This window comes from Rana temporaria, chromosome 1 (assembly GCF_905171775.1).
Source record: "Rana temporaria chromosome 1, aRanTem1.1, whole genome shotgun sequence".
Taxonomy (NCBI): Eukaryota; Metazoa; Chordata; class Amphibia; order Anura; family Ranidae; genus Rana; species Rana temporaria.
Genome location: NC_053489.1, coordinates 127029426 through 127042765, shown reverse-complemented (window position 1 = coordinate 127042765; position 13340 = coordinate 127029426). Strand labels below are relative to the sequence as shown.

The 13340-nt window shown below is 42.6% G+C and overlaps 1 protein-coding gene across 1 annotated transcript in view; it reads left to right on the top strand.

The window, feature by feature from the left end:
* The window catches only part of RIOK2 (RIO kinase 2), a 62641-nt gene that overhangs the window by 13188 nt on the left and 36113 nt on the right, over positions 1 to 13340 (top strand). The window contains exon 5 of the mRNA XM_040342644.1: positions 11452 to 11540. Within this exon, the coding sequence (XP_040198578.1) occupies positions 11452 to 11540 (89 nt within the window). The remainder of the gene's footprint in view (positions 1 to 11451; positions 11541 to 13340) is intronic.

Here is a 13340-nt window from a genome sequence, read left to right as displayed (position 1 = left end):
GGTTGGTCTTCCGGGTTCACGTGTTCCAGCCGTCTGGTCAAAGCGCAATGACGTCACTCCTATGCATGCGTGTGGGAGTGACAGCTGCAGCACAAAGCTCTGAAGGGACAGCGCGGGTATGCCGTTCCTTCAGAGCACATGTACCGGTGACATTGACTGAATGCAGCGTGAATATCTACCAAACAGTGCAAGTTTAGGAGAGATTTACAGATAAGCCTTACTAATATAGACTTACCTGTAGATACAAGTAAAAAAAGAAAAGTCTTAACTAGCACTTTAAAACTATCAGTTCTATACTTGTCAGACTGAAAAAAATGCACAATTTCATCAAGTTCAACAACAAATATGAGATACGCCTTGCATCTTCAAATATCTAAGCCTGCTGTTGATCCAGAGGAAGACGGAGAACCCTTATAAAATGTGAATTTACTGTTACTGGGGAATAAATCTTGCAATCTGATAACTCCTTAAATTAGATTGTGCAAGGCGTTTTCTTTTTAAATAGTAGCTGTGTTTTGCATTTAGTAATGCATGCAGTAATTTTTTTCATTTTTTTTTGTACATGAATTTAGTCATGAAGATTAGTTAATAACGGCAAAAAACTTCCGTACCCTAAAACTTCCATAGGCATTCTTTTAGACCCCAATGTCTCACCTGCCCTCCATTGAAGCTAGTGGAGCACAGATCACGTGGCCCGGGCAAAGTGACAGTCAAACCTGAAAGTAATGTAATACGTGACACTTCTGGGTTCTTACTGTTTGGAGGCGATCAGCAAACCACGTTTGATGGTCTCCCTCCCCTCAGTGCACCCACCATGCCAGTCCTGGGTCCACAGATGGGAGAGCAGAGCTCAAAAAGTAAAGTAGGTGTGTGTGCTAGGGGCGAGCCGATATACCATGGGTGTGCAGAGCTGCCCAATGCTCCCACCTGACAGTCGGCTTGGGATGTTTACACACATTCTGAGTTGCTAAGTGTGTGTGTGTGTGTGTGTACTCCACCTGCTGCCAGTGTATGTCATACATTAATGGTAGCTAAGGCTCGGTTTACACTACTGCGACCTGACCAGGCGATTTCCTGGTGACTTGATGTGACCAAGGGATGAGCTACAACGCTGGGAATGGCAGGATAATCTTCCTGTAATGTTGGACCCAAATCGCAACAATATAGATGGGCATCTGACTTGGAAGTGGCTTCCATTAAAGTCTATGAGCACATGTCGGAGAGAAGTCTCCCTGAAAGCAGTACAGGAACCTTTTCTAAAGTTGGGGCTAATTAAGACGGCTTGGCTAACCTGGGATTTTACATGTCATGTGACTTGGGGTCTTACAAGTCGGATCCCAAATTGCGGCAGTGTTAATCGAGCCTAAAGCCCCGTACTCGTGGGCCGAATGTCGGGCAACATCGGCCGGTTCAATACCAAACGGCTGACATTCTGCCCCTGACCTTTTTTTTTTTTTGTTTTTGTTTTTTACATTTATCCTGCTGGGTAGAATGTAAAAAAAACTCAGTACCAGGCTTAATGGGTTAAACCCTCAGGTGTTTTTAACCACTTAACGCCCGCCGCACGACTATTTACGTCTGCAAAATGGCACGGACAGGCAGATGGGCGTATATATACGTCCTTGCCTTTGCGCGGGTCCGATCGGGCCGATCGTTTTAAGTCCGCTCCGTCGCGATCGCTCCCCGGAGCTGAAGAACGGGGAGAGCCGTATGTAAACACGACTTGCCCGTGCTTCACTGTGGCGGCTGCATCGATCGTGTCATCCCCTTTATAGGGGAGACACAATCGATGACATCAGACCTACAGCCACACCCCCCTACTGTTGTAAACACACACACTAGGTGAACACTAACTCCTACAGCGCCCCCTGTGGTTAACTCCCAAACTGCAACTGTCATTTTCACAATAAAGAATGCAATTTAAATGCATTTTTTGCTGTGAAAATGACAATGGTCCCAAAAATGTGTCAAAATTGTCCAAAGTGTCCGCCATAATGTCGCAGTCACAAAAAAAAATCGCTGATCGCTGCCATTAGTAGTAAAAAAAAAAAAAAAAATTAATAAAAATGCAATAAAAATATCCCCTATTTTGTAAACGCTATACATTTTGCGCAAACCAATCGATTAAACTCTTATTGCGATTTTTTTTTTTTTTTTTTTTACCAAAAATAGGTAGAAGAATACGTATCGGCCTAAACTGAGGAAACATTTTTTTTATATATGTTTTTGGGGGATATTTATTACAGCAAAAAGTACAAAATATATTGTATTTTTTTCAAAATTTTGCTCTATTTTTGTTTATAGCGCAAAAAATAAAAACCGCAGAGGTGATCAAATACCACCAAAAGAAAGCTCTATTTGTGGGGAAAAAAGGACGCCAATTTTGTTTGGGAGCCACGTCGCACGACCGCGCAATTGTCTGTTAAAGCGACGCAGTGCCGAATCGCAAAACCTGGCCTGGGCATTTAGCTGCCTAAAGGTCCGGGGCTTAAGTGGTTAAGCACTTTCAGTAGTTGACTCACTCACTCATTTACTAAAGTATACAGCTTTGTTTATCTTTTATTTCTTGCCCATTTTCCAGTGGGGAATGGGCTGAAAATTTAACTGCGGGGAACACACAGAAACGGGCACATTCCTGTGCAATTCTTATGTGAGTGGCTCCTCCCTGTTGCAGGATCCTAAGCAGCACGCTTGTATGCAGGCACTACAGTTGTCTCTATACACTGTGTACACACATGGAAACACACAGCCCTGTATTTTAGGATGGAAAGACACTCCCTTGGTCCTCCCTTCTCCTCCCCCCTTTCTTCTCCATACTAACAGACTGAATGGAGACTTCCCTGACGATTGTTAACTCTTTCCTATAAAAACTGAAAGTTTAGGGAAGCGGCATTGACAGAGGAGGAGCCAGCAAAGTTGTAAACTGAAATTGGTAAGTTAGGAATTTTAACAAATCGTTTACTGGAGAATGTATTGTTTGTTGTGCTTGATGTGTTAACCACTTAAGGACCACCGCACGGCGATGTACGTCGGCAGAATGGCACGGCTTGGCACATGGAAGTATATATGCGTCCCCTTTAAGAGCCCAGCCACGGGTCGCGAGCGCGCCAGGAGCAGCGCGCTTGCGACCCGGTCCGATGCATTGTGATTGCGCAGGCAGGACCTGCGGACCCCGATCGCCCTGGGTGTCCCACGATCGGGTCACAGGAGCTGAAGAACTGAGAGAGGTGAGTGTAAACGAACCTTCCCTGTTCTTCTCTGTGGCAGTGTCACTGATAGTCTGTTCCCTGATATAGGGAACGACGATCACTGACAACACACATCCAGCTCCGCCCCCCTACAGTTAGAAACACACATGAGGTCACACTTAACCCCTACAGCGCCCCCTAGTGGTTAACCCCTTCACTGCAATTCTAATTTTCACAGTAATCGGTGCACTTTTATAGCATTTTTCGCTGTGAAAATGACAATGGTCCCAAAAATGTGTCCGATGTGTCCGCCATAATGTTGCAGTCACGAAAAAAAAACGCTGATCGCCGCCATTAGTAATTTTTATTTTTTGGGGTGGGGGGTATTTATTATATCAAAAAGTAAAAAATATTGATTTTTTTTTTCCAAAATTGTCGCTCTATTTTTGTTTATAGCGCAAAAAATTAAAACCGCAGAGGTAATCAAATGCCACCAAAAGAAAGCTCTATTTGTGGGAAAAAAAGGACGCCAATTTTGTTTGGGAGCCACGTCGCATAGCCGCGCAATTGTCAGTTAAAGCGACGCAGTGCCGAATCGCAAAAAGGGGCCAGGTCCCTTACCTGCATGTGGAATGAAGAAAACTTAGGCAGTTTAGAAGAGCAGACTGTTTTCTGTCATTTTCTCAGTGTGTTTAAATGTTTTCAGTGCTTAATATGTTGTCGCAGATTTACAAGCAAGCACTTCATGGAGTGCACAGTGACAGTTTTCACAAAGTAACAGGCCTAATTCTTAATTTTTATTTTTTTTATTTTATTTATTAACTGGTCTTGTACAGGCAGGAAGCATGGATAGCTTTAAAATACTCTTGGCATCTTAGCAAAAACAATATACAGAGGGATTGTAAATTAGATGGCTGAGGGCTCATTCACAAGTGCGTCAATATCCTGTGTTTAAGTTGCATTTATGTAGGGTTTTTAAAGCCTTGTAACTACTCTTCGATGTCTGACATTAATATTACATTGGCATCACACAGTGCTGTACACACAAAAACAGTAGTGTTTTGTTGTGTTAGAAATTAAGCAACATGTAGTTTTTCATAAGGCATTGACGCTTGTCAGCGACCTCCAATGATTTAAATGCTCTGTAAAGGCACAATAACAGCACCTAGAGCATTTAATGCAATATTAGTGAAGCATTTATAAAGTGTTAGCTGGGTGCTGGGGGAAAGGCACTGGAGGTTCCTATATCCTGTATCCCGGAATGCACTGGGAAATAATAGGACAGAGCAGCTCCAGTCACTTCCTGTTTATACAGAACAGCAGTGTGGTAACACCATTTGCTTCTATGTGCTGGCAGAAGCATCAACCAGCCAGCAATGCCAACATTGCCATGTAGGGGCAGAGGCACTGAGCATTTTGTGTCGGCAAAGTTGGGCTGGACCAAGCTGAGTGTCAAGAAGATCAAAGTATACAGATCCATCTTGCAGAGGATTCACAAAAAAGCCTACCGAACCACGCATCAAACAGAATATTTCTTCTACATCACTTCCCAGTTAAGCACTTTCCCTTGGGAAAAAAACACACACGCTTTCATAGGCATTTAATAAGCACCCTTTATGCTTTTTCAGTGGTTTAAAACCCGCAACAAAAGTGCATCGAAAACATGTTAAATGCCAAAGGCGCATTAATGTGCATTGTATCGTTCTTCACAATAAACACACATGTGAACAATCCCTAACTGAGAATTGGAGCATTATGTTGCTATGAAGGCTAAAGCCAGACTTCTTATCAACCGATGACATCATTGGTTGTTACAACGCCAGCGGCTAGTAGGTTGTAATTATAGTTCCCACAAAGTTGGGAGCATCAAATTGTCAACAAATGTCTTGGTATGCTGACGTCTTAAGAGTTCCCTTCTGGAACGAAAGGGCCAAACCCTGACAAACAACCCCACACCCTAATCCCCCCCCCCCCCCCACCAAATGATTTGAACCAGTGCACAAAGCAAGGTCCGTAAAGACATGGATGAGCGAGCTTGGGGTGGAGGAACTTTACTGGCCTGCCTCAACCCAATAGAACACCTTTGGGATGAATTCGAGAGGAGACTGCGAGCCAGGCCTTCTTTTCCACATCAGTGCCTGACCTCACAAATGCACTTCTGGAAGAATGGTCAAACATTCCCATAGACACACTCCTAAACCTTGTGGACAGACTTCCCAGAAGAGTTGAAGATGTTATAGCTGCAACTCCATATTGAACCCTACAGACTACACGCACAGATACAAGTCCAAAGGAGATCGAAGATTTGCAGTCCAGGGACCTCGGCTGTGGAATGCGTTGCCAACTACCATCCGACTGGAGTCGGACTACTTGGCCTTCAGGAGAAAGATTAAAACCCATCTCTTCTGAGGTTGAGGAGTTTCCTTACCCCTGGAATGGAGTGCATGTGTTGCGCTTTACAAGTTTTTCACTCACTCACATGAACTTTAATGGCATCCCAGTCTTAAAGGCAGGTTTCCCAATAATTTTGGTTATTTAGTATATTATCTAAAAAAATTAAGAATGAATAATAAAGTGATGATTTGCTAAAGTCCAATATTCGTGCCCAGTGCCACAATAATAAATCAACTTTATGGTGCAACATTCAAAGTTCATTCTCGTGGTGGTTTTACAAAGGAGCTATTACCTTGCCTCCTATATGCTTTTCACCTTCACACCACATTCACCACAACAAAAAGGTTTAAAATGTGCCTATGACACGTAAGATGAGGGTATGAACAATATTCTACTTGATTCCCCTTTCTCTTTATCCGGCTACAACCACTTTTTCTCTCAGGGCAGAATAGTTGGTGTATTTCTACAATGACTACTGGCAGCGCTGGCGTCTCAAGCTCAGCGGTCAGGACACCACGTGGCGGCGTTTAGGTTCTTTCTCTCTGGATCTAACTACACATCCAATGAATGTTCTCCACCCCTCCACTGCCCTTTGTAAGAAACCACACTTCTCCTTTTGGTTATGTGTGCAAGACTGAACACAGCAGTTCCAGCCTTTCCGGGGTCCCCCTGCTGACTTTAGGGGGCAAAAGAGTACTGCTCCTACCCTGGCCCTGCTGAAGAGGAGAGCTGTAGAGGTATAGAATTGCCCTGCCCAACAATAGAGAGCATGGAATTGGGATCTCCGGGTGTTTTAACCCAGATTAACAAGAGCTTTAAAATAAAGTGGTTGTAAACCCCCCCCCCCCCCCCCCAAAAAAAAAACCCTGCAAGACAAAGGCATAATGAGCTAGTATGCATACTAGCTGAAGCAACGGCACAAACGTGCCATTGCTTCAGTGCGCATGTGCTGATGACATTGGCACATGTTGATACAGGGGGTTATCTCCTAAACTGTGCAGGTTTAGGAGATATCCTGGGTAGCTACAGGTAAGCCTTATTTTAGGCTTACCTGTAGACAAAAGTGATTTCTAAAGGGTTTACAACCACTTTTATTAAACGCACTAAAACAGAGTGATCTGTTTATAATTTGGATTTATTGACCCTTTAATTGCCTGGCTGTGCAATCCAGCAGGGGTTCCTAGATCACAAAGTTGGCTGCACGGAATGAAAAAACCTTTTGTGAGGCAAAACTGCTTTTCTATGTGTTTTTTAAATTTATATATTTTGGTTTGTGTTTGGAGTTTAGCTGGAATAGAGAAAATCTATGTCCAATGTTTTGGGTAACTGATCTCTTTATTCTGCACTATATTAAAGTGATTGTAAAGGGTGCTTTTATTAAAAAAATAAATAAAAAAATGTTCTACTTGCCTGCGGACCTACAACTCATTTTCTCGGTTCTCCAGGCTCCTCCTGTTCTCGGTGTGCCACAATAGGAAGCCCCATCCTTTCATTGCATACCTGCAGGCTTGATCCCGAGCCCTGCTCCCTCATCACAGCTGTGGGGGAGCCAAGACCAACCGAAGGAGGAAAGCCTGCGAGAGCAGGGGGGAGAAGACCGAGCTGTTACAGATGGACACATTGCTTGATCGAGTGAGTACTCAGGTAAGTATAAGGGGGGCGGGGGGGGGGAATACCGATGCCTAAACATTTTTTATCTTACTGCATGTCATGCATTAGAGTAAAAAATGTTTAGGCTTTAGAAATACTTTAACAGGAGAATGATCCCTAATAGTCTCAATGCAGAATTCCGTAGGGGCAGACATTGCGCTCCTCCAGTAAGAAGAGTGAAGCTCATCATAATGCATGAGATCTCCCTAAAGATGTGACTCTCCGGTTTATTGCTCCTAAAGTTTAATTTGCCTTTAATAGAAACATCTGCTGCGGTTATCCAAGGCCATAAGTGTGCATGTCAAATCCTCGTCTGCTCAGCACGACAAGGTGTGTGAAAGGAAATTATGGTTTCAGGGGTAATTTACTTTCTGATTTGTCCTCTGGTTTTACTTGGCTGTGTCTAGCGGGTAAGGTACATAATTTATATTACAGGTAGACAAGCGTGTGTAGCTTTGAAAACAAATTCCAGCTTGAGCAAACATTGCATTTGAGAAAGAACTGAACAATTTGGGCTACTGGACATGCCTGGCTTATATAAGAGAAACACTGTTGGCTGCTATTTTCTTCATACTGGGTTTATAAAAAAAATAGTGAACCACGGTTTCATTTAATGAATCCCAATGTAAGCACTGAGACTCTGAAATGGGCAGGTCTGCGGCACTACAAGAACGGAGCATGTGTTCTCCAAGTGTCAACACCTCGGAATGCTAAGTATCCTGAATGTTTTTGTGCAGTAAGCAAAATTTTATATATATATATATATATATATATATATATATATATATATATATATATATATATATATATATATATATATATATATATATATATATATATATACCTCGGCCTTGGCCTCTACAAATTTGCAATAATTACTTGATGTGACATCTTTTTAACTTTCTATGCTATAGCTTGCCATACCATATCTCTAAGGGGCCTGAACAGGGAGAATTGCATGTTTTGTAGGGAGCAGGGTTAGCCCAGTGAATCTGGGAAGATTATATGTTCTGTCTCCTGGGGTTGTTGGTATCTGTAGTGAGAATGGCCAGTCTGGGATGCGAAAAACACTTGAGTTGTGAGTTGGCGCTCCCAGTTGCTGATTTCTGGTGTTCTGAGAAATGTGATCACCTTAATTTTGTTCCTACGATGGCTGATTTAAACTTAAAATCACATGAAGTGTCTGTCTTGCCACAGTTGTATTTTCCTGGTTTGATTCAATAAAGAGAATTTACATCTCTGCCATAAATTGTGTAGGGAAGGATGGGGACTTGGGTAAGATAACTGCTGCCAAGTGAGCAGGAAGGGTGGTGGCCTTTATACTGTGGCTTGTTATCCCTATCCCACCTCCATTGTATCTGGGAGGGACTGTAAATGAATAAAGGATAACTGCATGGATTTTTCAAACGAATATCGAATACAACAGTGCAAAATGTGCGCTACGAAAAGTACGATTTTTGTTGTACGGTTCTGGAAAAACCTTCCAGTGTGCATAGCTACGTATCTGAAATGATGTCAAATACATGTGATCCATGTGCCCTTCTGGTTTTATTTTGGTGTTTATGATCATGCGTGGTGTTTGTCAATCGATTTTTAGCGGACGCTTACTGTACTGATTAAATGATTGCCATACGACGGGCTGGCATCCGAGCAAAGTTTTCGTGTTTGTCCCTTCGGATTTTGTTGGATGGACTGTCGTGATCGGCTGTCGAAAGCTGTGTACTAACGATCCAGATTATCGAACGATCTATCCGAAAGCTATTTCTATCATCCCAACGTGTGAACGAGGCAATAGACTTTGTTGTTTTGTAGCAATCTCTTGGATTGTCCTAGCCAAAACATGGTCAATATGTTGCTTGCAACAATCTGGTGACACAGTGAAAAAAATTGCATTCCTAAATTGGACATATGGAAACCAAACTTCTACATTAGCTTTTAGGTGCTGTATGTTTGATTGAACCACCTCTCATCCAACTTCATTGTATGGCTACATGTCTTCTTTAGAGACATTTTTAGACTAAATTAGTTTTCTCCCAATTATACTATCGCCATTTAAATATTTGTATATTGCGATCTTAAGTGTGTCTCTTATCCAGAGAGAATACGTTTAATGTTTGTAGTTCCTCATAACTGAGGTTCCCCACTAGTGCCCTTGCTGAAACCTGAATATTTCATGCCGTGAGTACTTGATAAGGGCTTTGAATCATGGTTCCCAAGAGGTAACGCCGCTTTTATACCAAGCATTAAAAGACTTAAAAATTAATCCTATTAAATCCTTATGTGGAGTAGGTCAGCCAACATTTATGGACCAATGGAGATGCATACATTTAAATTTTTTCAGTGCTGCAACTTTCTTCCAACATCTTTGCAGCCAATTCAGTTCTGCACAGCTGTATTGATAAGCTGCTTATAACTAATAGCTCAGGGTCGGCTTCCTGGTGGTGGCAATTGCAGAGCATGTCTGTGCGTTGAACTTTAGCACAAGTGCTTATAGTCTACAACACCCTAAAAATGAGTTTTACATTTAAGATGGTCCTGCTATAAGACCGCAAACGGAACAATATAGATTACAGCGCACACATACAAAAAGTACATCCTGCGAGGCTATTTAAAACGCCTGAACATATTAAAAAATATGGGGATTTGGTTACACCATATGGTTGAGATGCAGGAGTTTTTATTCGGAGACTGGGCCGCAGGGCAGTATTTCAACATGATGATTCCAAACACATCTCCACATGACCACTGGCTTGCTAAAGAAGGGTAAAGGTGATGGACCGGCCAAGCATGTCTCCAGACCTAAACCCTATTGAGCATCTGTGGGGCATCCTCAAATGGAAGGTGGAGAAGCGCAAGGTCTCTAACATCCACCAGCTCCGCGATGTCGTCATGGCGGAGTGGAAGAGGACTCCAGTGGCAACCTGTGAAGCTCTGGTGAACACCATGCCCAAGAGGGTTAAGGCAGTGCTGGAAAATTAATGGTGGTCACACAAAATATTGACACTTGGGCCTAATTTGTAAATTTTTATTTAGGGGTGCACTCACTTTTGTTGCCAGAGGTTTAGACACTAATGGCTGTGTGTTGAGTTATTTTGAGGGGGCAGCAAATGTACACTGTTATACAAGCTGTACACTCGCCACTTTACATCTTGGCAAAGTGTTTCTTCAGTGTTGTCACATGAAAAGATATAATAAAATGTTTACAAAGATGTGAGGGGTGTTGTCACTTTTGTGGGATACTGTATTGTGGGAAATTTAGTTGGTGGTAGCAAGCTGATGTACCCTTTGGTTTTTCTTTTGTCTGAGGCTCTTGGTGATACTCCACAGGCATAGTACCCTACCTTGGGGAGAAACGCTTCCTAGTAGCCTGTACATCCAATCAGAAAATCATACGGAAAATACCACTTTTGAAGCGATCATAGGATAATCTGATGGTTAGTTACACAGCTTTTGAGAGCCAATTCATCAGATATTATCCAATGGGACAAGCATGCAAAAATAATGGTTGATCGTTCGTCCAAAAATCGCATTGTGTGTACCAGGCATAACACAGCAGGTGTGTGTGTGTGTGTGTGTGTGTGTGTGTGTGTGTGTGTGTGTGTGTGTGTTGTTTTTTTTTTTTTTTTTCTGCTTATAACGGCGAGAGCAGGACCGCCTTATGATCGCTACTTTATGTGGACAGACCTTGGAATTCGAGCATACACCCTGAATGATGCAGAAATCTTGTTTCTAGCAAAAACAGAGATATTAACTTTTAGGTGGCTGACTGTTATTTGTTTTGTTTTTTTCCTTGATAACATGTATATGAGCCTCCAATCCAAGCATTTTAGGACACTTTGGGGTCACGAGTGCCTAGCCTTGATACCAAGGATACTAAACACAACCTCTGGTATTTCCGTTCAGGGCTATATGCATTAGGGACGTATGCCCAGAACACAGAGATTCTGAGTTGGAGGCATTCATCTCTAAATGCATAAGTACCACTCTTCCAGCCATCACCATGTATTTCAGCCTGTCATAGATTTACATAGACTGCTGGCAACATGGGGCTAAACACTGCACCTTCCAGGTGCCCAAAAACAGCAGGATCTGGTTCTGAGGAGCTAAACTGCCTGTGTGCATGTACCTTTTTAATATGTGCATTGTTTTAAAAATGCTTTGTAGTTTTGAAGTAATTTGTATTACAAATATTTACTTTTTTTTGGGTGTTTATTCTTAGGCTTTATACGACAGAGGGTTCCCAGTTCCGAAACCATATGACTACAACAGGCATGCAGTTGTTATGGAGCTTATAAACGGCTATCCCTTGTGAGTAATAACTTTTTTTTTTTTTTTTCTTCTTCTTTTTTTTTAAAGCTATAAATAAAAACTCTACCTATAATAATTTACCCCTAGCCTACATACCCTCCATGACCGCCTAACTCTTTCCATTACTGCTCTTTGCAAGGGACCTTGCAATGTTTTAAGTCTTGTGTACTGCCCGTAGATGATAATGCCCATCCACATCATGCCCTACAGATGGGCATAATTCCTTCTGGCAAGGGAGGCACATGTTGACTAAACCATCAGAACACTGAGGTTTGTTTAAAAAAAAAAAAAAAGCGCTGGGCCTCGCACATTGCAGAGGTTGGTCTATATCTCAAGTTTACACGCCTAGAATGTGATAGTGGGGTAGTCAAAGAACAAAAGTATAGCCAAAGAACAAAAATCATATGAATAAATTACAGCGCTTGCAATGATGCAAATAATATTTCAATAAACTGCAGTGAAAACAGTTTATAAGTGAATGTCCGTATATTAGTGAATGATGTGCTCCAATTTATAAAGTGCGCTAGTGCTCCAAAACTCGGGGTGCGCCACATTCCCTCCTGTTTTCAGTCTAGGGGTCATTCAGGCTTAGAGTGTTAACCAGGGATAGAAAATTCACATCCGGATATAGGGAAGATCTCCCATGCTCATGACAGTCATGCGTGGATCATAGTGCCCAAAACAAGATAAAGGAAAGGGACTATATATTGAACTACTGTAAGTTTTAGAAACAGTATAAAGGGATTAGAACTCCTGTCAGTTTTTATTGCGGTCTGTGCCCCTTCTATATATTCCCTTTCCCTATTTTTCTGGTTTACCATTATCATTGAAGGTGAAAGTAAAAGAAACATCTAAAAATGTGGGTTTTACCCAGAAAACTAATAAAAGGGGAAATCTTCCAATGGGGACATTAGTTTGGGTGACCTGGGGGCCCCCAAGGAATTCCTTAATTTGCAGGGATTTTCTCTTACTTCCTGTTCCATAGCCAAACAAGCAGTGAGAGGCAAAGGAAATCTCCACAATAGGACACAGATTCCAAAAAAGGAAATCTGACACAGGGGTTATAACCTTGCGTTACTGTATCCAAAATGGAAAGAAAGGGGAAAAAAAATAAGTTTTGCCTATAGTTCTACGTTAACCACTTCCGGCCCGCCGTCATTATACGGCAGCTCTTTGAAGAGGGATATTATTGTTATGGCAGCAGCTAGCTATCCTCTTCAGCAGAAGAGGGGGGTCCCTCCAGCCGCTCTCCGCCACTTACTGGAGCCGACGGCGGAGGCGATCCTGTCCGCTCCCCTGTTAGGTATGGAGCTAAATGAGGGGAAGATGGCCCCCACCCAATCTATTTTAAATGTGCCCTGTCCCACCAAACTCGCATGCAGAAGCGAACGCATACATGAGTAGCGCCCGCATATGAAAACGGTGTTCAAACCACACGTGAGGTATCTCCAAGATCGTTGGAGCAATAATTCTAGCCCTAGACCTCCTCTGTAACTCAAAACGTGCAACCTGTAGAATTTCTTTATCGTACACCACGGGACACAGAGCCATAATCATTACATAATGGGTTGTATGGTCACCAGAGGTGATTGGACACTGGCACAACCAGAGACAGTACCCCTCCATATAGCCCCTACCATCAGGGAAGTACCTCAGTTTTTTCACCAGTGTCTAAGGTGTGGACGCACGGAGAATGTGCTAAGAAAGCTCGGCCAAGGCCCCTGAGGGATAAAAGGAGCTACGCCTTTGGGTCCATCCAAGACGCTAAGTTAATTCGCCAAAAATGGATGAGATCCAGGC